Below are 24,163 nucleotides of genomic sequence, written 5' to 3' on the forward strand. Positions count from 1 at the left end.
AAACCGACCTTGTGCACGAGCTTCACAGTTGCACCATGGCTACTCATGCTTGCCTCTGCGGCTGTTTACAGCATTACTTTGTCGATTACATTGCGATAACAAAAACATATTAGCTACGTAGCTTCTGCATGTCATTGATTCTCATCTAATGGAATGGTTGTGCTCGAACATGTTACTTATAGTTATACCCCTGTCACACGAGCACTTGGATGTCTTTTAAGTAAGCGGTCTTTTTCCGAAAAGGAGTTCCTGACAGCAGACACACGGCACAGAGCGAACTCCTTTTCAGAAGCGGTCTTTTTCGTAAGCGGAGTTCGTTGATCTCTTTTACGGCTCCGAATGAGTAGCCTCGAAGCCAGTGGGCGCCAGCAATTTTAGAGTGGTGGGAAAAAAAGAGCGAATGCTTATTTTTCTGTCACCAAAACTCTTGTAAAAACAAATTCCATATCTTGCAGAAGGTGTAATGAACTCTTTTAATGGTTATTTCCTTTTCCACTCTCGTAAGCAGCTACAACGCGTCGGCAATATCACGTGGTGACGCTCGGTCTCACGTCGCGCCATTTTGCACAAGCGAGGAAAGCGTGGCAGTCGTGTGTTTGCCCATCATTCATGTGGTCCGAGTCCGAACGTCTATGGCCAACTCCGCAGATCAAGCAGCCGGCGCCCCATGGAAAAGGCAGCGTCTGCAATGGTCGGAAGCAGACACGTGGAGCCTAATCAGACTCTGGGAGGACAACCTGGACTCGTTGCGAGCACAGAAGCACAACGGCGAGGTGTACGCCAGCATCGCGGCTGCGCTCACAAGTGCGGGTGTCTCCCGCACGAAGGACCAAGTGCACAAGAAAATAGAAAATCTGACACACACCTACAGGTGAGGCAAATTATTTGAGTAAGCTTGACGCGTCTTAGCGGCCTGTAAGCGTGAGGAGGGAAGTGGGACGACAACAGCGATCATGGGAAAAAATGATTTTTTAAATTGTATTGCAGGTATATTATCGAATGCTTCCAGTAGGTTTACTGGCTATTCGAGCAGCAGAATTTTTTTGTGAGCCGGTGAAGCGCATTTGGCGTGGGAAACGTCCGAACAATCTTTTCGAAACGACGCACCACCGTAGGCAAAACGCTGAACGCCAAGTGAATGGCCACGTTTGGAGGCATGCTTATCGCGCGTTTTAGCCGGACACAAAGTTGCTTTTCAGCGATTTGCAGTGGAATTGCTTTACAATGAAGCGATGTTGCAGTTACACATGTTTAAGTACAAACGTCTAGAAACGCGTCTTTGTTGCTTGTTAAGCACGCAAACCTGTCATGTAACAAGAAGGAAACACGCACTTGATGTGGCGCAGGTTTAACAATTCGCTTCTGTCTACTTTTCGCCGCGCGATTGTACATTTTGCATGTACAAGTGGTTTTCTCGGTGCGCAGTTGTCAGTCATGTAACATCTGTTTAATCATTTATTTTCGTATTTGTCAGGAAATGCCTTAAAAAAGAGACAACGGGCTCGTCCAGACCAAACTGGCCCTTTTTTGCAGAAATCCATAGGTTTCTTGGAAGCCTGCCCGTGAACGACCCCTCTTTAATGGAGGAGGCTGGGATCAGCTCAAGCCCAGCAAGCAGCAGTCCCTGAGTTGAGGAAGTAAGTAACTTCTAGTGGCAGCTACATTCTTTATTGCAAGCAAGTAGCAGAGTTAAGTGCAATGGCAGTGGCTTTTTGTTTTTTGAAGCTGTAACCCACTCTTTGTACCAGTGTTGCACAGTGCACACCACGTTGGTGCTTCATGTCTGCCTTTAGCCATGTTCTCCGAGATATTGTCGCTGTAGTGTTTTAAATAAACCAACAAAAAATATATTTTCAGAAAGCATTTTCTTTTGCGTTTAATCAGCCACATCACCACAATAAAGTACGATTTAACATGACATGGTCGCACAAACCAGAACAAATATAACAGGAACAGTCATAAGAGTACATTATGGGACGAATACTGCAGTGGCTGAAATACATGTGCACTCACATTGCCATTTCGGCATCACAGAGCTTTTGGAACCATTACACCAGTGCTTAGGGTAAACGTAATGGTTAAGCAATTCGTGTGGGAGTCAGCATTGTAACACAAAAAGCACTCTTGTTGACATTTCCTTCTCTACGTGACATTTCCATCACTCAGACGTATAGCACACAATCGTTAATGGCTATTTCACATGTGAAAATGTGCAATCACCGCATTTCTGTCATTTTCTTGAAATGCAGCTCATCTCTGGCATGGTGGCCGGATCGTCAAGTGACGATACGGAAGTAGATCCACTCGAATTCACACGGGCTTCATCAGCACCTCAGCAGCCAAGCAATATTCAAGACTGTGTCACCGGGCGCAGAAACAGCTCAAGCGACAGTGGAGATGGCGCCCGCAGAAAATGGAGGAAATACACAGGTGCCGAAATCAAGGAGAAGATGCTGAATGAGCAGCGGCTCTTGAGGGAGTTGATTTTTTTAATAAAAAGTGATGCGATATCCTGTACTCGTTCCGGCGATTCTTGTGATTGGTGCGTTTTATTTCACTTGACTGTAGTAGTCCACAAGCGCGGCCCTTATGTCTGCTGCGTTTCCAACTTGGGCTTCTGTTGTGCATGACGGCTGCGGGAAGTCAACGTCTCACTGCTGCACCTCATTTAACCACTGCGGGTGGACATTGTCATTGAAGTGCTCACAAATGTTGCTTAGCACGCAGCATGCCCGTATTACTAAGCGAGCATTGCCTACATGGCACTCCATCCTTTTTGCAGTGAAGCGGAACCTGGCCTTAAGCCTTCCAAATTCATTCCCAACAATTCTCCTGGCTGAACTTAAGTGATAGTTGAACTTTTTTTCACTTTCACTAATCTTCCCGCGGTGTCCAAACGGCTTCGTCAGGCTGGGTGCCAATGAAAATGCTTGGTCACACAGAATTAGTGATGGTACTACTGTCCCGGCTATGGTGGCAAGTGGAGCTTTAAAAAGAGGACCCTTAATAGCATTGAAGATTTACGAATACCCAAACACGTGCGAGTCATGGCAGCGTCCAGGTGCTCCAACGTTGATATACCTGAAGCGGTATCTGTGATTCACAAGTGCCAGCAAGATGATACTATACCTGCAAAAAACAAAGAGCGTGCCACGTAAGGTGAATGCAGCGAAGTGCAATGGACACCAAATGTGTGTGCGTGTGTTTTTGTAGTTGTTACAGTCGTGTAGCTACCTTAAAGTACTATCACAAAAGCATGTATATTTGTGTACAGCTAAGAGCCTGCTGCTTTCTCTGGTCATTAATGGAGCCAGGGATGTTTTTTTTCTTGCAGCCTTGTCATATATCATTATTATAGTAGGTAATAGACATTCAGTTTTCTGCAGATGAGCTGCTGCTTTCTGCGGCCGTTATAAGCATGTCGGAATTATCATTGCAAATGCAATCTGGCATCTTCATGCTGTTGCATTAAAATGCTTACGTGAAAACTGCGTTGCTTGGCTTGCTCTAGTGCCTGTAAATGATGCGAGATGGTAGGAACCAAATTATGCGTTGACGAAAGCACTTGGCATTGCTTTTTTTATTTATTGCGATGTGGACTTGCCCTTGTGGCAGAGCTAGAAGTGAACTATATAGCGTAACGAAAAGGTTGAATAGTGCTGTTTTCTAGTCACATTAAATTACAGTATAAAGCATGCTTTTTTTTTTACATTAGGAAGTTGTATTAGGCCAATTACCAGCCTTTGTAATTGTAGTAGTCTGTGGCATGCTCCGTAGGTGGCGAGATTAGAAAGTGGCATCCATCCAAGGCTCCGACGCCTTGGCGGAAACCGGTGACGGCCTCAAATTCCTGTATGTGCCTCACCATTTCCTCTGCGGTCACCATCTTGATCCACTCGTGTTCTAGTACAGCGACAACAGCCTCGCAAAACTGCCTGTATAAGGTATTTACAGTCGAGCGTCCAACACCGAAGAGGTTGGCCGCAGTCCTATCTTCGGCTGACGAGCACAGCTTGTATAGGGCAATGCCGACTCGCTTCTCAGGAGTGATGGCTTCACGCATGCTGGTGCACTGTCTTTCGAGCTCACTGCACAAGCTCTCCACAATGAAACGAAAGGTGGACGGGTACACTCGAAAAGATTGCTTGAAGTTCTGCTCACCCAGGTGAGGTACCGTTCCCTCGAGCCCCCTCTCGTTTCGTCTGAAGGCCCAGATTGATCGATCGCAGGCCTTCTTCGACAGATCCAGTGCGCACAGCAAGGAATTGCTGAGCAGCAGTTGCTGCTTTATTCTCTCCTTGGCAGCTTTTTCAGCGTCTGTCTCGCTTTCCAGAGCGAGAAGGCAGGCCGTGAGGCTTGCGATCCTCGCTTTCTCTCCCGTTCGGTCGCCCATAACGTGTCGAGAGCAGTCGAGAGCAGCGAAAAACAAATACGGTAAATAAAAGCCCAGTGGTGCCACACGCACTTGTGCACGTCGCTAGTTATGGGAATGCTTCCTTAACTAGTGCAACAAACTTTCACATTGGTGTTTCTTCATCTCTTATTCTTAAATTTATTTGAAGATACGAGCAGTGCAACAAGTCTTTAATTTGCACATCGTGAAACATCATTTAATTTTCATTGCTTCTCTATTTTAACTGCTAGCGCCACGCTTTCGCTAGCGTCTTCGAACGAAAACACTAAAAGGAGATCGTTGCTGCCGTGTGTCTGCGCCGCAAACACCTCTTTGTGAAAAGTCTTTCAACTTCGTGAAAGACCGCCTACTTAAAAGACTTTTTGCGCGCCCGTGTGACACAGGTATCACTTGTTTATTGGGGAGTTCAATAAGGTAACATTTGGTGGTGTGGTTCGCGCACGTATTGCTTCACTATGTGTACTTTTTCAAGCATTCCATGTGCTCTTTCAGAGGGGGCGGCCAATTTCATTAAGGCAAACCGAATGCTGTGACCCTCCGCCTGTTATTATTATTTTTTATACCCCAAGAAGAGTAAATATGTTATTCAAAATGGTGATCCTCCTTCATAAAAATATCTTGTATCCATCTTTGTGTGCCGCAAAATGTTAATAGATGTCTCAAGTGTGTCAACACTGTTCAAAACTGAAAAAAATGCTGTTCTGGCAAATCTGTTACCTATAACTGTGGGTGCGCTCTCACTGTTTAGGCACAAAGGTGGTTTCGCAAATGTTCAGTAGGCGATACACAACTGCCCTGCTGCAAACGGCGTGAAACTGTAAGGTGCAAATAAGCCCGAAAGTGATGACGTGAACCCAAATATTTTACACCTACTGTGCTGTTTACGAGCACATGCCCCCCCCCCCCCCCAAAGGGTATTTGATGAAATACCAGCTAATCAGCACCTATTTAACGCATACGCCTTTCATTTTTCTTTTTCACGCACAGTAGACTTAAAGTTCAATAAATTTTACTTGTGTGTTAATGCTATATATAGCGTACGTTGATGACAACAGCAGAAAGCATTGTTTATTTGAAATATAAAAAAAGAGTAAAAAGTTTCGTTTCAAGTTAGATGTGCGATAAATTGGAGGGGCTGTTTTGTAAGTATTCTAACTAGAACAGGGCAGACATGAAACAAAAGAATGAAATGGAGCCACACCAGATTGATCAAGGCTACTCTCATAGTCTAGACATGAGAATAGCCATGAAGGTGCATAGAACTGGTGGAGGCTGCATCGCGTCAATAAAATGGAGCCAAAATGACATCCGAACAACATGGATTCGTTTGAAATGAAGCACTTGAGCCCAAAGAATCGAATTGGCCTGTTTTGCACCTCACTTACCATAATCCTGCTGCGAAAATCACTACAAAATGACTCCTCCAAGTTTCAACACCACCTAGCATCTACTCAAGACACAAATAAATGGCTGAAATCATCCTAGTCTGCAATCTCAAGTTTTGAAAAACAACAAGTGCCAATATTGATGATGTGCTGTATTCATTTCATATTTTTACATGTGTTGAAAGCATTTCCGAATTCTCTTAGCTTGCCTACAAGCTTTTTGATCCCTCTTGTTCTTTCCTTCTATATTGTCCAATTCTAAATAAAACACTTAAAAATGAACCCCTACGTCGACATAGGCCATTTTTAGTAAATTACACTTTACAATGGTGTAACAGAGCTTCCTTTGCCCCCAGCTGTATCTCGCTATAGCCTCTTCTCAGCCACCCTGCATTGTTCCTCATGAATAGCAAATAACTAAAGCAATTCTTATTTTAAAATCCGGCCACTGCTCTGGTCCATTTAAATGCCCCCTAAACAACCTCTTATAATATTTTTCAAACGTTCGAAGTAAACACGTGCATCATATGCAAAATGCTGCATGATTTGTGATTCTCCACGTGGCAGCGCAACAAGCCGCCAGTGCTCCTCAAATTCCAAGAAACAATCCCCCCATGCCTTTCAGGCTGGCACGTGACATCAAGAAGTTGAATCTGACGTGCAGAACAAATATGCTGCAATTGGTCAAGCAAGCACCTATGACTTCCTGTTAGCCTGCAAGAAGCTGTCGACGCCACTCGTCGTTTGTCGTGATGCCCGCATGTATGCACGTGCTTGCAAATCAGGTACTGTGGTCCGTAGGACAGGGGTCATACCGACACTATGCGTATAAGCACTGGCTGGCACAGCAACAGCAATTCGCCAACAAGCACAAAGTTGACAGAGGGCGGAGTCACGGCAACCGTAACAAGACAGTGTTTGGAGCAGTATGTCATCGATGATGTATGCCGCGAAAGATTGGGAGAGGTGCTTGGCAAGAGGACAAAGCGGCTTCGGGAGAGCTACCAACGGAGGGTATTGAAAAGAAGAATGAAAGGAGTGATTACTGTGCTTAGATAATCAAACGTATTTAACTCCGCTATTACAGCACCGTTTCAAAAAATCTTAACAGCGTTATAGTTGCTGTGCACTTGCGCACAACTTCTTCACCACAACTGAATTTTCACCTATGTGTGGTTAAATATTGCATCTGGTTTCTGCCTGCATGCAGTATAGCACATATTGCGTGCCAGCACCAGCACTGTTCAGGTATTAAAATAATCCTTGGTGCATGGCTGTGAGATTGGTGGCCTCGAAATCAAGCGGCAAATGTTTAGACTAGCAATGCTATTTCCACTGATACACACTGTCAAACGTGGGAATCTGGTGCAAGATGGCATAATCTACATTGCTTTTATTAGGATGGTGCAGGAAACTTAGTTTGGCACATTTGTGGGCAAAAGCAGCATCACTAGATGGGAAATGGGGGTTTTTACATTATTAAAACCACACGAAGCTAACAGACAAAGCAAACATAGGAATTCAGATGAAATATTACTTGAAATTTTATATTTTCTTTCTGACTCGCCACGAGTGAATTTTCAAAACGAACTGAAAGGTATTGTGTGGCTTGCAAAGCAAAAAAAAACGAAAAGTAAATCAGACCTACTTTTGTTGTCTGCCAAGCTAACCCCGCTAGTACCAACATAATCCCCACCACAACTTTCTTTGCTGCGAAATAACTGACATAAATGTTGATGCCACTTTTATTTACTCGTATTGATGTCACAAAGGTTTTAAAGGTCACTGCTCATTAAAAGTAATGTAGCTAGCAAGTTACACAAGGCTTGTCTAGCGTACTAACCTCCCACACAGATAACTGCCTCTAGTTGCAACGGGCCACGCTCCACATAATGGCCACGCTGAACCCACGGCAGACTGCAGTAGTTGGCCTTGTTTTAGGTGCATCATAAAGACACGGTTATGCAAAATGGTGCGTCATGTGCTACGTGTATGCACCATTTAGCTCACACTGCCCATACACTCCACACGTTTGACACCCAGGCACATAAAAATAGCATTGGTGACAAGAAGGCACTTTTCTAAAAGATACCCGAGACATAGGCAGACGACATAAGCTCGCGTCATGTTGCGGTAAGCTTACACAGGTTGCACATTAGAATATTACCTGTACTCTGCTATGTACCCTCGAATCGAAAGAAAAAAGATCGATGACTCGGGTCGCACGTACACGACTAGCCGCGACTGTTCGTCCTACTTACTCGCCGAATACTCGCACACTACGGCGAGCGGTTGATTAGGATGCACGTGACAGGTATGAACAGCAAGGTACTCGAACAGAATAACAGTAACTTATACTCACAAATGTAATCTGGCTCGTCGCTGACGTTGCTGAGGCAGCTGAAATTTTCTTTTTTCTGCCCAGAACCCGGAAGAGAAAATCAGTGTTGCCACGTCTTGGTAAGGGAGCGTCGATGAAATCAGACGAAACCGCCCAAAGTGTGGCCAGGGAAATATTTATTCAGAACAAAACTAAAAATTATTTCAAGCCTTTTAACAAAAGTGATATTTAGCACTCGGAAAAGCAGTGATGGTATAGTCAACCAGCAAATGTCAAAAACTACTGTCACTCAGCTTGACGAGCTGGTATCATGACCAAGATCGTGGTTGGTGCAAAAGACTGTGAAACGAAATTTTTTTAAGGAAGTAGCATGCAATTGATAGCTTTTATACAGCACCACCACAAGCGTACTACTTCTTACGACTGTGCTAAGCTTGCGTTGCGTGTCACACGGACACCTATCATAGCGGAGGAAATAAGACGGTGCCGATCTGCGCGTCGCAATTTCCGACTCTCAGGCTCAGCTAACGTCTTCACCAAACGTTTGCGTGATTCTGCGCGAAACACAACCTGAGGAATCTGATCACGATCAAAAGACACTGTTACAAAGAATCAGCAAGAGAAATCAGGCGATCCTCGCAAAATCGCGAAAACCAGCATCAGCTGATCCGATTGCAGCATATATTTCATTTCATCATGCCGTAGTTTCGTATGGTATGCAGCTACAGTAGTCTTGAACTCGACATGCGTGAAAAGCCACGGTTGTACGTGCGAGAACGACGCGTAAGTACCAAGCGAGAATGACGGCCGTAAAGAGGTGAAGAAGTGCACAATTTTCGTCCTAATTAAATTAAGTGGTAGTATAAGCATAGAGAAATAATATAGAAATAAGTATAAGGTGCTAAGCGTTGCCACAAGGTTGGGTTCAAACTCTAAAGTTCAATGCAATAATACCCGTTCAGCCACACCGTGGGTTCGATGCTTCACCCAGAAATAAACATTCCATGGCTACGCCCTTGAAAACGTGACCCAGCATGGTCACATGTGTGTGTACTTTTATTCTCAGATACACCTCGTTCTGATTGCGACAAACATCAGACCGCGTGAACACGATACGGCAGCTCGTAAAATACAATAACTAAGCGTATACACGTGCATGCTTCATTAGTAAGAAATGTGCAAAGCCATAACAGTCTACCTAAGCCTGTCCACTATTAACTTAGTCCTAACAACATTACATGTATACACTCTGGAAAAGTACCTGATTATGCTACCAGCGAGCGTATAAGCAACACATCGCAAAAATAACGAGGACTATAGAAGAGTGTGCACAAAACGAGCGCTAATATTCAGCATTTTTACAGCTCAACCTCTAAGAAAAGCTCTGCATCGGTGCGAAGCGATCGGTCACATGATTACTCGTGTTTTAAGGCACATCAATTGTACCTGCTTCTTTTCGTTGCAAAGATATTATAGCACACTACATTATCAATGTTTCATATATTAAACTGCGGAGCAACGACAACCGTATGGGATGGTTCTTCAAGAAAGAGCTCCAGTCTCAGCGCTCTGATGAAAGAGAAATAAAGAAGAAATAATTCTGCATAGGGCAACTCAACCATGAAATTGATGTACTGCATAAATTATATTAGGAGCACTATCTCAATTGGGCTGCAATTCAAAAGAATTTTTGAGGCAGCCTTACCAAATTGCGCATATATTTACAGATTTTGCTGACTTCACTCAGCCCAATGTGTGCTGTCTGTTGGTGCTACTGTGTTCTGCGAATGGTGCTGAAGTCTAAATCAGGATGCTGACGGCATAGCACCAACAGTCAACTTAGCCTAGCTGTTTCAACCCAGCACCTAACATTCGTATACGATGTCACACATATATGATGCAGCAATTTCCTCCGAAATTGGCCTCATGTGGTTCAACCATCAAATCCTTTAGGAATATGTGTAGATTTCAAATTACATACTGATAGTGACACCGTTCATCGTGTCTGATCTTCTATATATGCCATGCAGCATGAAAATTCCAGACATACATTTCAGCATTTTCCCCAGCCTTCAATTCTGTCATGCTTGCCTCAACAGCCTACTCATCGCGAGTTCATCAGATGAGCACACTTCACATCTGAATTCTGTAATCCAACATCTGAACAAGGCACATTTGTCAGCATAAACAGGTGTGCATTTGATGTCCAAAAGCTCACCTGTCCTATCCTCGTGTTCTCCGCATCCAGTATTCAGCTCTGCCGAGGCAGATTTATAGGTGTTGAGGTGCTTCCCATCTCCGAATACTAGATGCTGATAAAACCTTCAAGCTCCTTCGTCCTACTTTTGTGAACTACGTACTATACTAACATTTTGTACCATGGTGCCAGGCTATTATACATATTTCCTCCACTTCGTGCCTTGATACACAAAAATGCTACTATATTGAGCTCCATTAGACCAAGAACTCCCATAAAAACTTTTGCAAATCAACAGATGTTGCGCGACAGTATATGCTACTCCCTGAATATCAAATGAGAGTTCCACTATGCATCATCGTATGACATCTTGAATGCAATTTGTGCTAGATCACCGACTCGTCAAAGGAGTACATATGGCGGCCAATCAGTTCCCTGGCATGTCCTGAAAACTTATGCCCACTATCTGAGCACCATCAGAGCATTTTTTTGTGGAGACTGAAGCAAACAGATCCTCAAAATGTCACTGTAATATGTTGTTGGCCCTGTAATCATATCCAGCAATGTGACAATGCGACTGAATCTTGAAGTGCCGCAAAGCAATCTACTTAGGTGGTACGTACATAAGCCTGATGCTATACAACACCTTATGTTATTTGCCTGGGAAAGTCTTTGGATCTCCTGTGTACTTGGGTGTACGTGAAAGACTCTCTAATTGTGATATACCTAATTTTGCTTACAAGTGGGCATACATGGTAAGTGCTTATGTCATTACATTATTACATGAACGAAATTACGTGATTTCTTTGTCATAGAATACGTGAGTACATCTCTTATCGGTACATGTTACACTCCCTCAGTTACAATCGTTGCATCCATATTCCCATGAACTGCAGCAGATGTCAAATATATCCGAAACATATCATAGGAGCTGTCGACATTGTCATTGATGCCCTGTCACATAGCCCAAACAGCATGTTCACCTGTCCCAGAGAAATATACACCTTAAAAAAGTGGCGACTGGTTGACATGACAAAACATTCTGCCATCTGCAAAAAATATAAGCATCGAAGCTGCTAGACTTTCTGTGGTGAAGGGTCGTTGGCCAAAAACAGGAGACATATTAGCTTCAACACATGCTGTGACCGAAGAACTGACCATTTAGGCTCAATTGCAAGCACAATTAGGCATATTACTAGACTGTCTTTCATGCCGAAATACACGAGAAACTCAAAGGCATCCCCTGGCAGATAAAGTAAGGTGTATGGCATCACGTGGGCTTACGTACCACCTGTGTTGAATGCTTTGCAGCACTTCAAGATTCAATCACATTGTGACATTGCTGAATATGTTTGCAAGTCCAGCCACTTGATTCAGCGACGTTTCTGAAAATCTTATTGTGCCATTGACTATACTACTGCCTTGCAAAATACAAACTTGTAGGCTTGTGTTGATTGCATGGTTCAGCGTTGAGTGGAATATATTCTTACTCTAGACATTTCTAGGTCACGTACTGGTTCTCCTGTGTTGTAGCTGCTGGCTGCATTACTCATGTCATCCTTGATCCCAACAGATAGAGAAAGCCAATATGGACCGACAGTATTTCACCAAGCCCTACCTCTCAATGAGCAATGGAATTAATGAAACGTATATACATGACACTAAGGCAGACATTGGTTGCAACACTATAAAACTTGCTTTAGGCGTGACTGTAGGTCTACCCAGTGACCATGTTCTTTTACTCTGATTGACATGAAGCCCAACTTCCTGCCAGTGAATACACATCTCGTCTATGTTACATTATAAAGAAGCTTCTACCTATAGCTGTGTGACAGCGCATTGGAAGGCACATATGGTAGCAGTGAACTAGACTCTTGTACACGCAGGCATAATGAAATGATATCGGCTAACCATCTCTCATTGCTGTCATGCTGCCAACTTTAAAAAAACCTCTTTCTCAAGTAACTTTTACTGAAATTTCATGAAAACAAGACAGATGATTTACTTCTTATGCAGAAGTCATCATCAGTGCACAAATGACCTAAAAGAACAAAAATATTCTACTTACATAACATCATTAAACATTCCTCATAATGTCATGATTAAAAATTGCATGTTAACTGGCTGTCAAGTCAATCTATCTAATAAAGCCCTTACCAGCATCATTTCTTCAGGCAAAGCGAAGATATTCTTTCTGTTTTTTATGCATTTGTTATATCTGAAATATTAATTTATGTGGTAAAAAAGCCCCATTGAATTTGTGACACCTTAGATATGATGGCTACAAAAATTATTGAATAACAGCTGTAATGTTATCATATGACTCAGTAAATTTATGTTTTGCATGGGTTTACAAAAGTGCTAGTTCTCGAGTGCCACAAATAAAAAGTGACAATGTAATTTTAATTTTTTATTGCCTGGTTCTTATGCTCCAGTGCTATGAAAAATGAAGTGAAACTTCGTGTTTGCTGTGAGCTTGACTCCTGCAACGAGATCTCACTTGAAAAAGGTGTAGGCACTATTCTAAATACCTGAATTTTCAATCAGTTGGAATAAAAGACAGTGTGGTCTTGCATCTTGAGCTTTGTTTCATTTGTAGATCTACAAGCTCGTAGTCGTAAGTCATGCCTAATTGTCTCTTCTAACTTATTCACATCATAAAGGCACTGAAGCTTGTAAAGCCACATTTGCAAAAATTAAAGGTTAGGACCGCGCAGGTGCCCCTTGAAGAGCAAAAATCAATATTCACGTAACCAATGTGATGAATGCTGTGAACCCTGTCGTACATTAAACGGTCCTCCAAACATTTTGAGAGGTATGCTTGGTCATAACTCTGACATGGTTTAGTAATACAACTATAGGAGCCAGAAAGCTTGAATTGGACTGACAGATTAATTTGGCATGGATTCATGATGTTGGAATAGTTCATCGAAGAAGATTTTAAAAAATGAGCCATAGCAGCACAAGTGCCGATTTGCGACTGAAGTTTACTCAAAATTACAGAACAGATATATACATCCACATGGCAATACGCAAAACTAACCAGCAATACCAAAAAATAAAAAAAACAAGTTGTACACAAAAGTTAACGATTTGTTTACCCTGCAGTATAACTGAAAGAAAGCTGATGCACGATTGTTTTTAATTTTGACTGTACCTTCTCAATTAGTTTCTTTGTTTTTTTAAACATCATCACAGGACAACTAAGGAAACCTGTGCTCGCACACGTTACTCAAAAGTCTTTTTTCCTTCTTTGTCATGCCAATCTAAAAACCAGAAAGCTTACTGGATCTCAAGATTTGTTATATTAGTTCTTCCATTACTTGTTTATGTGAAAATCCACTAATATGAGCTCTTTTTGACTCCACTGTTGCCGTAATTGTTGTGTATCTTCTGCCTGAGTAGTTATTTTTTAGTCAACTCTAGCACACTGAAATAATGCTACTATTCAGACTCCCGGCAGCTTTATTGCAATGAACTGAATTTTTCGCTGACAGTAAGTCAATGCAGCAAATTTCCCTGCAGTTCACTGAATCATACACACATTCAAGGCAAATCAAGTAAGAGGACAGCTAGTGATGACATTTTTCTATTTAAAAAGTTGTTTGGAGCAAGGCACAGCATCAGATTTTAAGAAAGGCCATATAAATTCAAGAAAATCTGAGCCCTACCTATATACATTTATTAATAATATTAATAATAATGAACGTGAGAGCCGATCTGACAGGGGCTATATAAGAAAGCACGTTGATTGTCATTCTCTGATCAGCTTCCAAGCATCACTTTAGCTCAAGCAAGCCTGGCTTTGTCCACTCATTGGATGTACAAAAATAGTACAAACACAGTACAAATATTTCCCTATAATATACACAGTGTCATTAGAGCAACAATTCGGTTTTTGTTTCTAACGCAGTTCAAATTCGCAATAATTAAAAGACATCTCAAAGCTTACATGCCTCTTTTACTGATATTTATGTCTTTCATGCCTTTCATTAGGCACAACTACTACACTAACATGTCAACGTGAATATAACAAATGGCTCAGACGTGAAAGGTGGTCAAAGAAGACCATGCAGGCCATTTCTCATTTATTCGAAGAACACGATTTGCATGCAGCCCCACCAGTGCCCTCTGTCTCCTTTAATTTGAACACACTCCCAGCAACGATGAAAGTGGTGAGCTTATTAGAGAAAAATTCGGTGAGACGGTTTTTATAAACCTGGAAGCATGAGTATCTTAATCACGCAAAGATGAGTTGTGTGTGTGTGTATGCCCCTGTTTCACATCATGGCGATGGGCAGCAGGTCATCGGAACCATATTATCGTGTATGTGAGGTCGAGATTTCAGTTGGGAACGTTGAGTGTTCCCAGTGTTCAATATTTCTTGCAACATCCACTCTAGCATAAGTTCATGGTAGGTGGTTGACAAGTTCATTGTGTCGCATTGTAGTCTGCCTTCATGTCTCGTCCATTTGCAGTCAGCACTTTTGAGGTGTGTTTAGGAGCTGTACTGAAGCCATTGTTAGGAATCCAGGTCCAAGTATCTCTCATCAGTGCATAAGAGCCGGATTCGAGTAATGCCTTTATTCTCCATCAGTGTGTATTCCTTTTATTGTTCTTGTGCAAAAAAGGCATCGAAGGTAGGTTTTCATGACTTTTCAGTGCTGTGCATGAACTGCTGACATGCCTGAAAGGTTTTTTTTTTTGTCGTTGTGTTTACTCAGTCAGGGCAGCACAGCCTCCCGTTGCTTTATGATATTTCGCTTCGTAGGAATGCTCTTTGCATGCTTCTTCTGTACTTTGTACTATTATGAAAGCAGGTACTAACAGGCGTTGACTGTGGTGCTTTTCTTTGGTTTTCCACATACTTCTCGCTAGATTAATTTGCACACAAAGCAAGAAGTCAAAGTATGGTGGTAACATTTGCTTTGAGTTTTCTGTTATTCTTATTGTATTATAGCCAAGGTCGGTGCTAGGATTGGTCTATAACAGGGGTGCACCCACGATAAGCAAGGTCCTTCAGGAGGAGCAGAGAAGTGGGGAACTTGGCCATTGTGTGATGACTATGTTTCCTCTTGGGAACATATTCGTAACACATGGTCATAACACAACACAGGGGTCAGGCGAAAATTGGGGGAGGGGATGGGCCTCCAGTCCAGCCTTCCTGAGCCTACTCTGGCAAAACCTCCGATTCCAGCCTGTGTCATTTGACTGCTGACGACCTCGTGTGACCACTCTCCCTTGCGCACTCTTTGTCAGTTACTTACTCGCCTTATCAGTTGAAGGCTGGTCATGCGACGAAGACGAACCTCCGTCGGTTCTTGTTTTGTCAATTACTGATTGCGTATCTTTAGTATCTTTTCTCAAAGTATTCTTATTTTACTTGGCTGGAAAATCTGCATCATTACAACTTCGAACTCTAAGCATGTTTTTATCAACTGTAAATGTAATCGCCGCTCTTTTCTCCGGCATTCTGTTTTGGATGGTTGGCACGTCAGTACTTCTCCTCTCAGCTGGTGAGTGTTTTGTAAGTAGGACTTTGTCGCTGCAGCCTCCTGGTACTGGATGCAGGGCTCATTCAGCCAACCTTATTGGCACAGTAGAAAACATGAAAACTGTGGACTAAGCACTGCAGGTGTGCCTTTTCTTGGGTGCGGCTGGTGTATCTTTGCACTGGTGATGTCCTGAGTATGTATTACTAGCTCGACAGGCAAAGCCTCTTCTTTTAATTAACTATAAATCCCGTGTGAAGAGTACTATTAACACTTGCTAAGAATATAGCCCCTTCAGGTGTATATTATAATGCACTGTCAACAAATGTGGCAAATTCAGATAGCACAATCACAATGCACTCAATATTACATTCCAAGGAGAAAAATAATGTGTTTTTTTCTGTGTGAGCTTCAGCAAGCCATTACTATTTCTATAAAAAATAATACTTCGTCATTCTGATGTGTGTTATATTTAGTTTTGATATAAAAAGAATGAAACCATAAGCTCCTGATGTGTGCGCAACTAGTTTTTGAATGCATTATTTTGGTCAACTTCCAGTGCTTTAGTGTATGCGGAGGCTCGAGAGCCACCTTTGACAGTACTCCGAACTAAAGAAACATCTCGAAATTTATTTCGAATTTTCACGCAACATGAAAGTCATTTTTATCTGGGTCACTAACACAAAGGACGGCAACGAGATTACAGGATACTATATCACTATTTCAAGCAGTAGTACCAGAGTTTAAACAATGGAAGCCTTCAAAACCACCTTGGATGCTGCCACTTCTCAACGTTATCCGTGAAATAGACGGCATAGAGGAGAAAGCAGACATGACACCTCTAGTAGCGGCAGAGTTGGTACTTAATCAGCTTCATGTAATGCATAATGAAAAAACGAAGATATATACAGACGGTTCATGCACTGAAGAAGCGTCAGCCTGTGCGGTCTTTATACCCGAAATTCAGAAAAAGATGATGTACAAATATTCGCACAAATCTTCATCGACGACAGCAGAATTGGTGGCTATCTTTGAAGCAGTTAAGCTTATCTGCAAGAATCCTGAGCCACGAAATTGGGTGCTATGGACTGATAGCAAACCTGCTCTTCAGCTAATCAGAAATGTGAGATCACCTTACAAAAATGGTGAAATAGCACAATGTATTGCAGAAACTGTGGAATACGCCGCATCGCAGTGTAACAACATCGTATTCTAATGGATGCCCAGCTACATTGGAATAAAGGGAAATGAAGAGGTTGATAGCCTCGCGAAAAAAGCATTGAAGGAAGGACGGGATTACGCAATCCCTATGTCTGGGGCGGATAGTCGACATTTTATATCGCAAGGAGCTAACCATTGTTCGACGGAGAAGTGGTTTGAGAGCCCTAAATCAAAGGAAACGCTACTTTATCACGTTGATCCATACAGAAAGTTTTCCATGGCTACAGACCTCCCACGACACATAGAGACATTTATCCACCGTCTTCAATTGGAAGTAGCATACACAAACAGCTTCCTGCACAAGATACATCGATCCAACTCACCGGAACGCCATTGTGGTAATGCAGAAGAAAATGTTCGCCATATTCTTTTGGAGTGCGTTAAATCCGCGAATGAAAGAGAAAAATTAAAGAACAAACTAGCGAGTTTGGACAGACGGCCCCTCCCAATAAAGAAACTACTTGGACCATGGCCTGAGATGCATCTCCAGAAAAAGGCAATAATCTTCCTGACAGACTTTTTAGTGGAGACCGGACCTGACAAGCGCCTATGACAGACAGCCAGAGATGGGTATATATAAAGTGTGGTCATGTATATACTGATAGTAGAATAGTAAAGTGTGAGGGTAAATAGTTTATGACTGTGTTAACTGCGCGAAGAAAACTGCGTATTGGAATGATATTTGAACTGGTTTCAGTGTGCTATTACGTTTTTTTTTTCTTTTCCGTATTCTTTATTTTCGGCTACCGTTTTGTATTGTTATTTTATTTTTCGCTGCAGAACTTTGTGATATGGAGTAGCCGAGGCAATAGGCACTTCAACCTCTCCACAGCAAAACTGAGTTGAAACAGAACAGAACAAAACACAATTTTGGGAGAAGAAAAGCAACACTTGACGTTGGTTTTAGAACAAGATTTGAACGACCCATCAAAGATAACAGTTCCTTCACTAGAGTGATCGGCTATGGTTGTGCGCAGCAGACTGAGGTCAAGTCAGGACATACTGACCAGGGAGAAGGTTCAGTCCGTCTAACAAACTGTGTATTTTACTCTATTCTGGCCTCAAGTTGACACAGCTAGCATAAACAAATTGCATACACAAATGTCGCCACTGATGATAAAGGGTTATATTTGTTTCTCTCAGAAAAATGTTTTCATTTGAAAACATAAGGTCGCATAAAGCTTGACAAAATGTTTGAACATGGGCCGTGGACTTATAACCTGTGATATAAGCGGAACTCTGTGTGGTGGAGGGATAGGGGGATGACATCCTTGGTCTTCAGTGCAGGCAAGTCGAGTATGTGTTATTTGGTTCTCGGTATCCCATCGCTGAAAATTTCAAGGGTGGGCCATTTTCCCAGTGTCCCATTCCTTGACTACACCACTGCATTAACTATGAAGCACCCATATTGCGCTTTTGTGCCTTCAGTGGCTCATCAATTAAACTGCATCTCTGGTGGACGTGACCATTTCAGCCGCTAATAATACAGATAAGCTAAATATTTTATCTGCATGTCAAACTAAAAGTGAAAAGGGTCGTTTCAGCTTGAAATGCCTTGAGGAAACATGTTCATATACCACATGAATATGAAATTCAACGAGAACTTCATGTGTGTAGAGCAGTATAAGTAACAAAGATAATAAATAAGGGAAGAGTGATATGCGCCAGCTACTCTGGCCAACTGAGCCATTTCATGCTTTTACTTCTGTTTGACTGTCCCTCTGATTATAGGACGTCCTGAAGAGACATACACCACGAAATTGCACACAGAGATTGTGATAATTAGGACGAATGAACTCGTTATTCGCTGATAACAACAATCCTATTTGCTATTCTGCACTGAGTCTGGAGAAAAGAAACTATAAAAATATGACTGAGCTAGACTGAGGAACACTGTGAGAAAGAAATCGCAAGATCTCACATGCCAAATATAAAAAATGCACAGATGCTGACAACACAGGCAACAGTCTTCAGCACTTCAAGCAGTGCTGATGTTTTGCAAGCTAGCTGATGTTTTGGCTACAGAAGGGCAATGTATACATATTATCAAAATAATCAACGAAAAAACGTTCCACAACAAAATTGTAACTCGCGACGACCCACGGAGACAAGGTGCCCGACGCCCACGCACTCCATCACACTTTACCAACCGCTCGCTGCAATGTTGTAGGTAATTCGTGTGGTCGTTGCGATACATGATGCGAGTGTCGGTGCGTGTTTCATATTACGGCAAAGGCGTGTGTTGTACGATTCAATCACCGTAACGCAACTGATCACTCCAGTTCCCACACGCCAAGCACTTGTGTGCCGTTAACTGGTACAGCGCTGTGAACGGGAAAAAACAAATCAGTCGTGGCGATAGCATAGCAGGACACACGATACGATACGCTTTGCCTTCGTTATCCACGAAATCGAAAGCGCTTGGCGTGGCATCGCCAGCGTGATGCGATGAAACGAACGCTGCCAGGTCCCGTCGAAGTGGGTCACGTCTGGCAGTGGCATCCGCGGTTGCTTCATCGCACAGATCTGCACAATTTTCATCTGCCAAAGCCCATTATCGGACGTCTGACAGGCGACGAACTCGATAAATCTTTACCAGTAAAATAGTCTACCTCGCGCAACTTCAATCAACAATCATGCATATCAACTAGGTGTGCGTGATTTAACGACAAAAAGTATTTCACACATGCGCTCGGCATATTACTTTCTCGAACTTGAAAAATCGAAGGTGAGTGGGACCAGAACATCGCCAAAAGTAGCAGACGCAGTTATCAGCTCATAACACAGATATCAGCTCATAACGTTTGAACGACGGGCCAATGATGCCAGCCTAATTGCATGGCTCCGCCCATATTGGCTGTTGGTTGTACAGCTCGGGCCCATGTGGGCGTTCTAATACGCTGGCACAGCCAATAATGGCGGGAAGTTCTGATTGCTAGACCAACATCACCGTTCTAATCGGCTGGCACAACCATTATTGGCGGAACATTGTCAATGCTGGCCCGACATCGCCGTTCTATTAGGCTGGCACAACCATTATTGGCGGTACGCTGTCAATGCTGGTCCAACATTGCCGTTCTATTCAGCTGGGTCAGCCATTATTGGCGGTACATTGTCATATCTAGGCCATTCTCGGGCCATGAACTGCCGATCTATCACCAACATTTTGCCAACGTTCTGTGCTGCCTGGGTATGCACAGTGGAAATCGATCATATGCGAAGCAAAATGAGAAATGCATGTCACTTTAGAATCAGTACAACGTTACAAGGTGGAAGTAAGTGATGCCGTGCATGACTTCTGTGTAATGATTGTCATGTTTAGATGTGTCGTTTACCTTTGTCACCTATTCACGTCACGTGAGATCAAATTTAGTATATGTGGAGCTAGCGAAATGGCCGTGAACTCGCAATGAGCGTGGTATGTTGTCATGTTCCTACTTGACACGCGTGTCAGGATTATCATGTTTGCACCAGTCAGATATAACAGTTGCCGAAGAGGTTGCCATTGCTTTGGCGAGAACCAAGCGAATAACCAAAGTGATTGTAAATGATTCCCAACTCGCCATCTGCTCCCAGGCCTGCGAAGAATTAACTTCTTTGGTCACTTACACGGGCATTCTACACCACTACAGACTAGGCCATCTCCGCTATCCTCTAGCTCATAAAGACCTCTCTCGACGTGATGGCGTTTAGTGGCGCAAGCTTCAGACAAGTGTCTTTCCCAACCCGCGGCTTAATAGCAAGGTATACCCACACCTCATGGCACCACTCTGTAAATACTGCTCAATATCAGCCACCCTCATGCACATGGCATGGACGTGTCCACAGTACGCTGACGCTCCTCACACAAAAGATACGTAGGAGTCCCTTGTGCGTATCACTGCTGACTCGGCATAGTAACGTCGGGTAATCTCACGCGCAATGGCGGCTGTGGTGTCCCAAGGAATCCCCGCTGACCTCCTCTAAGCAGCATAACCCACCTCTCGGCCGGTGCCCTCTTTTGGGACTAATAAAGTTTTGATCATCATCATCAGTCATATATTTCGTCATCCATTGACATCACGTAACACAATATTTGTTATATGTGGAGCTAGCAAAATGGCCGCGAGCGCATCAAGAAGGGCCCAATATACAGGAATGTAACATTGACACGCGCGAACGCTGGGCACAGTGACGCTACGTTAGCAAAACGCGAACACTCTACAGTCTGACGCCAGGCGCCACTATCGTCCATCGGCGCGGCCCGACCGCAACCGGCGTGAAATCCAACATGCTGCATTTCGCGCCGATGCGTTACCCAGACAACACTGCGTCTCCCTCTTTTCGTGACAGAGGGACACCAAACGCGCTGAAACGCGCATGCGTCAAAGCAATGCAGTGCGGCGCGCGCCTGCGAGTATATGGCAGGACCGGCACCTGGCGTGGCAACGCCGGCGTGACGCGGCGAAATGAACGCCGGCGAGCACGCGCGCCGTATCACGTCAAAATGAATTGCCGCTTGACTGTGGCTTGTAGTCATGTTCTCACATGACACGCATCTCATAATTATCATGTTGGCACCAGTCACACACCTTCGTATTCTATTGGCGTCACGCAGTACCTAAGTTGGCATATGTGAAGCTAGCGAAGCGGCCGCGAGCACATCATCAATGTGGCATGTAGACACGTTGCTACATGGCACACATGCCGTGATTAATATGTTTCGATGTGTCATTTACCTATGCCGTTCGGTCGCGTTGCGTAATACCGAGCTTGGTACAAGTGAAGCTAACTAAACGGCTGTGAGCGCATCATGAGTGTAGCATGTTGTAATGTTGTTATATGACACGAATCTCATGTTAATCATGTTCGTACCAGTATCATACTTTCGTCATTCATTCACGTCACCTAATACCGAACTTGGTTTAAGTGAAACTAGTTGCATGGCCGCCAGCGCATTATGAGCGTAGTATAAAGTCATGTTGTTATATTACACGCATCTCATAATTTTCATGTTTGCAGCAGTCACATAACTTCATCATCCATTCACATACTGTAATACCAAATTTGGTATATGTGACGCAAGCGAAATGGCCACGAGCGCAACATGAGCGTGGCATGTAGTCATGTTGTTACATAAGACGCATGTCATGATTTTCATGTAGAGGGTCTGTCGCTTGTGTGCGCCATGCAATCATGCCGTACCATATTAGTTTTGCAACATGCCATGTGAACTAAACTACCGCCAGAGCCGCAGAACTATGAAATTTAAATCATAACATTCATGACAAATATGTAATAATTTTCATATTACGAGTAGTCAAATATGTTTTTCATACAGTCACGTTATGTAATACCAAGTTTCGCATTGATACCATTGTCAAAACGGCCAGGAGAGCTAAAAGTTGTAGGCGGCTAGATAGATAGATAGATAGATAGATAGATAGATAGATAGATAGATAGATAGATAGATAGATAGATAGATAGATAGATAGATAGATAGATAGATAGATAGATAGATAGATAGATAGATAGATAGATAGATAGATAGATAGATAGATAGATAGATAGATAGATACGCTCAAAGTCGCCGAAGTTCACAAAGAGATGCTTCACATTTAAAAACAAGCGAGCACTTGATCAATCCCTTTTTTTTTACATGGTAAAACAGGTGCGATAAGGAGAGATCAGATTTTATATATGTGTCCTTCAGTGTGAATGGGTGGATAAATGAAAACTTTATTGTTCTGTTAGATAAAAAGGCCCCTTACTATCCACCCTCAACATAGGTGACGGTGACGGGCATCTCGCGATAACAAGCAGGCAAAGACGTTTTGACTCCTCGTGGCTTCTTCCGCTAGGCGGATGGCTTGATCCTATGAAACAGCGTCCTCGCTTTGCAGCAAGGTTTCCAGGGCCTCTCTACAATTTATATTTGATTTAGCGTCTAGGGAGCTATCACACTGCCATATTACGTGGTCGAAAGTCCCTCTCGCTCCACAGTGGTTATCTATAACTTTTTCTTATTGCATTTCTGAACAAGATATGCCAAGACCTGGTTTACGAAATCACCACCTTGCGAGCGCCGCTTTTCGAATGCCTCCCTATTTGTCATCATCAATATCATCATCAACGTGACTACTCCGACTGCAGGATAGGCCTCTCCCATGGTCCACCAGTCAACTCGGTCCTGTGCTTGCTGCTGCCACTTTATATCAACAAACTTCCGAACCTCATCTGCCCACCTAGTTTTCTGTCTGCCCCTAACCTCCTCCTAACTATTTGAGGAGCAAGAGGGTAATAAATGGTATTTAATAGCGCTCATTGAGTTTAAGACGACAGATGGGGCGTCCCAATTCTTCAGTATTTTATCCGGTGGTGGCATAACACTTCCAAGAAGCCGATAATTTTCAAAAGTTTCAGTGTAGTTTTGTAGACGCTCATCCATTTTCTGGCAGTTGTGTAGCTTCACAGTTACCCGGAAGTAGGCAACTCGACCTAACTCGTGGACCGTCTCGTTTGCAGGAAGAAATGTGGGCGCTGGGGTTCAAATAAGGCTATTTTTTCTGTTTTGCCTTCTGTCGAACCAAACTATTGCATTTTCTAGCAAGATCTCACCTTTACCAAAATTCTAGATGGCCATTTTGCTATCGCTGATCATGAATCGCAGATGACAAAAGCCAGGGCAGTTCACGACCACTCATGCTCTTTTCTCCTTTATATTCCTACAGTATGAGCCGGGCGGTAGTGTGAGCCGGGGATGTGAAATTGAAATACGAGGTTGTCCGCTGCGACCTGAGGACTCCGTCTTTAATTCTGAGTGCTGGATCTCATCCTCACCCTCTAAACAAATCCTGTCATCTTTATGCAACCATAACAATATATAAGACAGAAGTCACAAGAAGAAGGGAGAATACATAATATCGTCCTTTGGTCAAAAAAGAAAAACAAAACAAAAGCATTCTACCAACATATCTCTTGCTGGGTTGTCGGCTTTGCTCTGAGTATTGACTAGCTACCACCTGTAAATCGATGTGTCTTTCCTGCCACGAGCGCTTCAGCACTAGTTGGAAAAATATACAACACTTTTGGCAGCACCTGCCATGTAGGCAGCAGTCGTTGATGTTGCACGGA

At 43.1% G+C, this 24,163-nt stretch overlaps 1 protein-coding gene and 1 pseudogene across 1 annotated transcript; one reads left to right on the top strand and one right to left on the bottom strand.

Moving 5' to 3' along the window:
• The first annotated feature begins 569 nt into the window (after window positions 1–569).
• LOC142817604 (myb/SANT-like DNA-binding domain-containing protein 1) lies at window positions 570–1,631 on the top strand. The gene is made up of 2 exons (XM_075894662.1): window positions 570–871; window positions 1,475–1,631. The coding sequence occupies exons 1-2, from the start codon at window positions 633–635 to the stop codon at window positions 1,626–1,628; spliced, it is 393 nt and encodes a 130-aa protein (XP_075750777.1). The 5' UTR covers window positions 570–632; the 3' UTR covers window positions 1,629–1,631.
• A 282-nt stretch (window positions 1,632–1,913) lies between these two features.
• On the bottom strand, window positions 1,914–17,384 carry LOC142817606 (uncharacterized; annotated as a pseudogene).
• Window positions 17,385–24,163: the final 6,779 nt, after the last annotated feature.

Source organism: Rhipicephalus microplus, chromosome 5 (assembly GCF_043290135.1).
Source record: "Rhipicephalus microplus isolate Deutch F79 chromosome 5, USDA_Rmic, whole genome shotgun sequence".
NCBI classification, from domain to species: domain Eukaryota; kingdom Metazoa; phylum Arthropoda; class Arachnida; order Ixodida; family Ixodidae; genus Rhipicephalus; species Rhipicephalus microplus.

Coding starts and splice junctions, on each gene's coding strand:
- LOC142817604 (XM_075894662.1), top strand. CDS start 633: ATGGCCAACTCCGCAGATCAAGCAGCCGGCGCCCCATGGAAAAGGCAG. Junction 872..1,474: donor AATCTGACACACACCTACAG/GTGAGGCAAATT, acceptor CGTATTTGTCAG/GAAATGCCTTAAAAAAGAGA.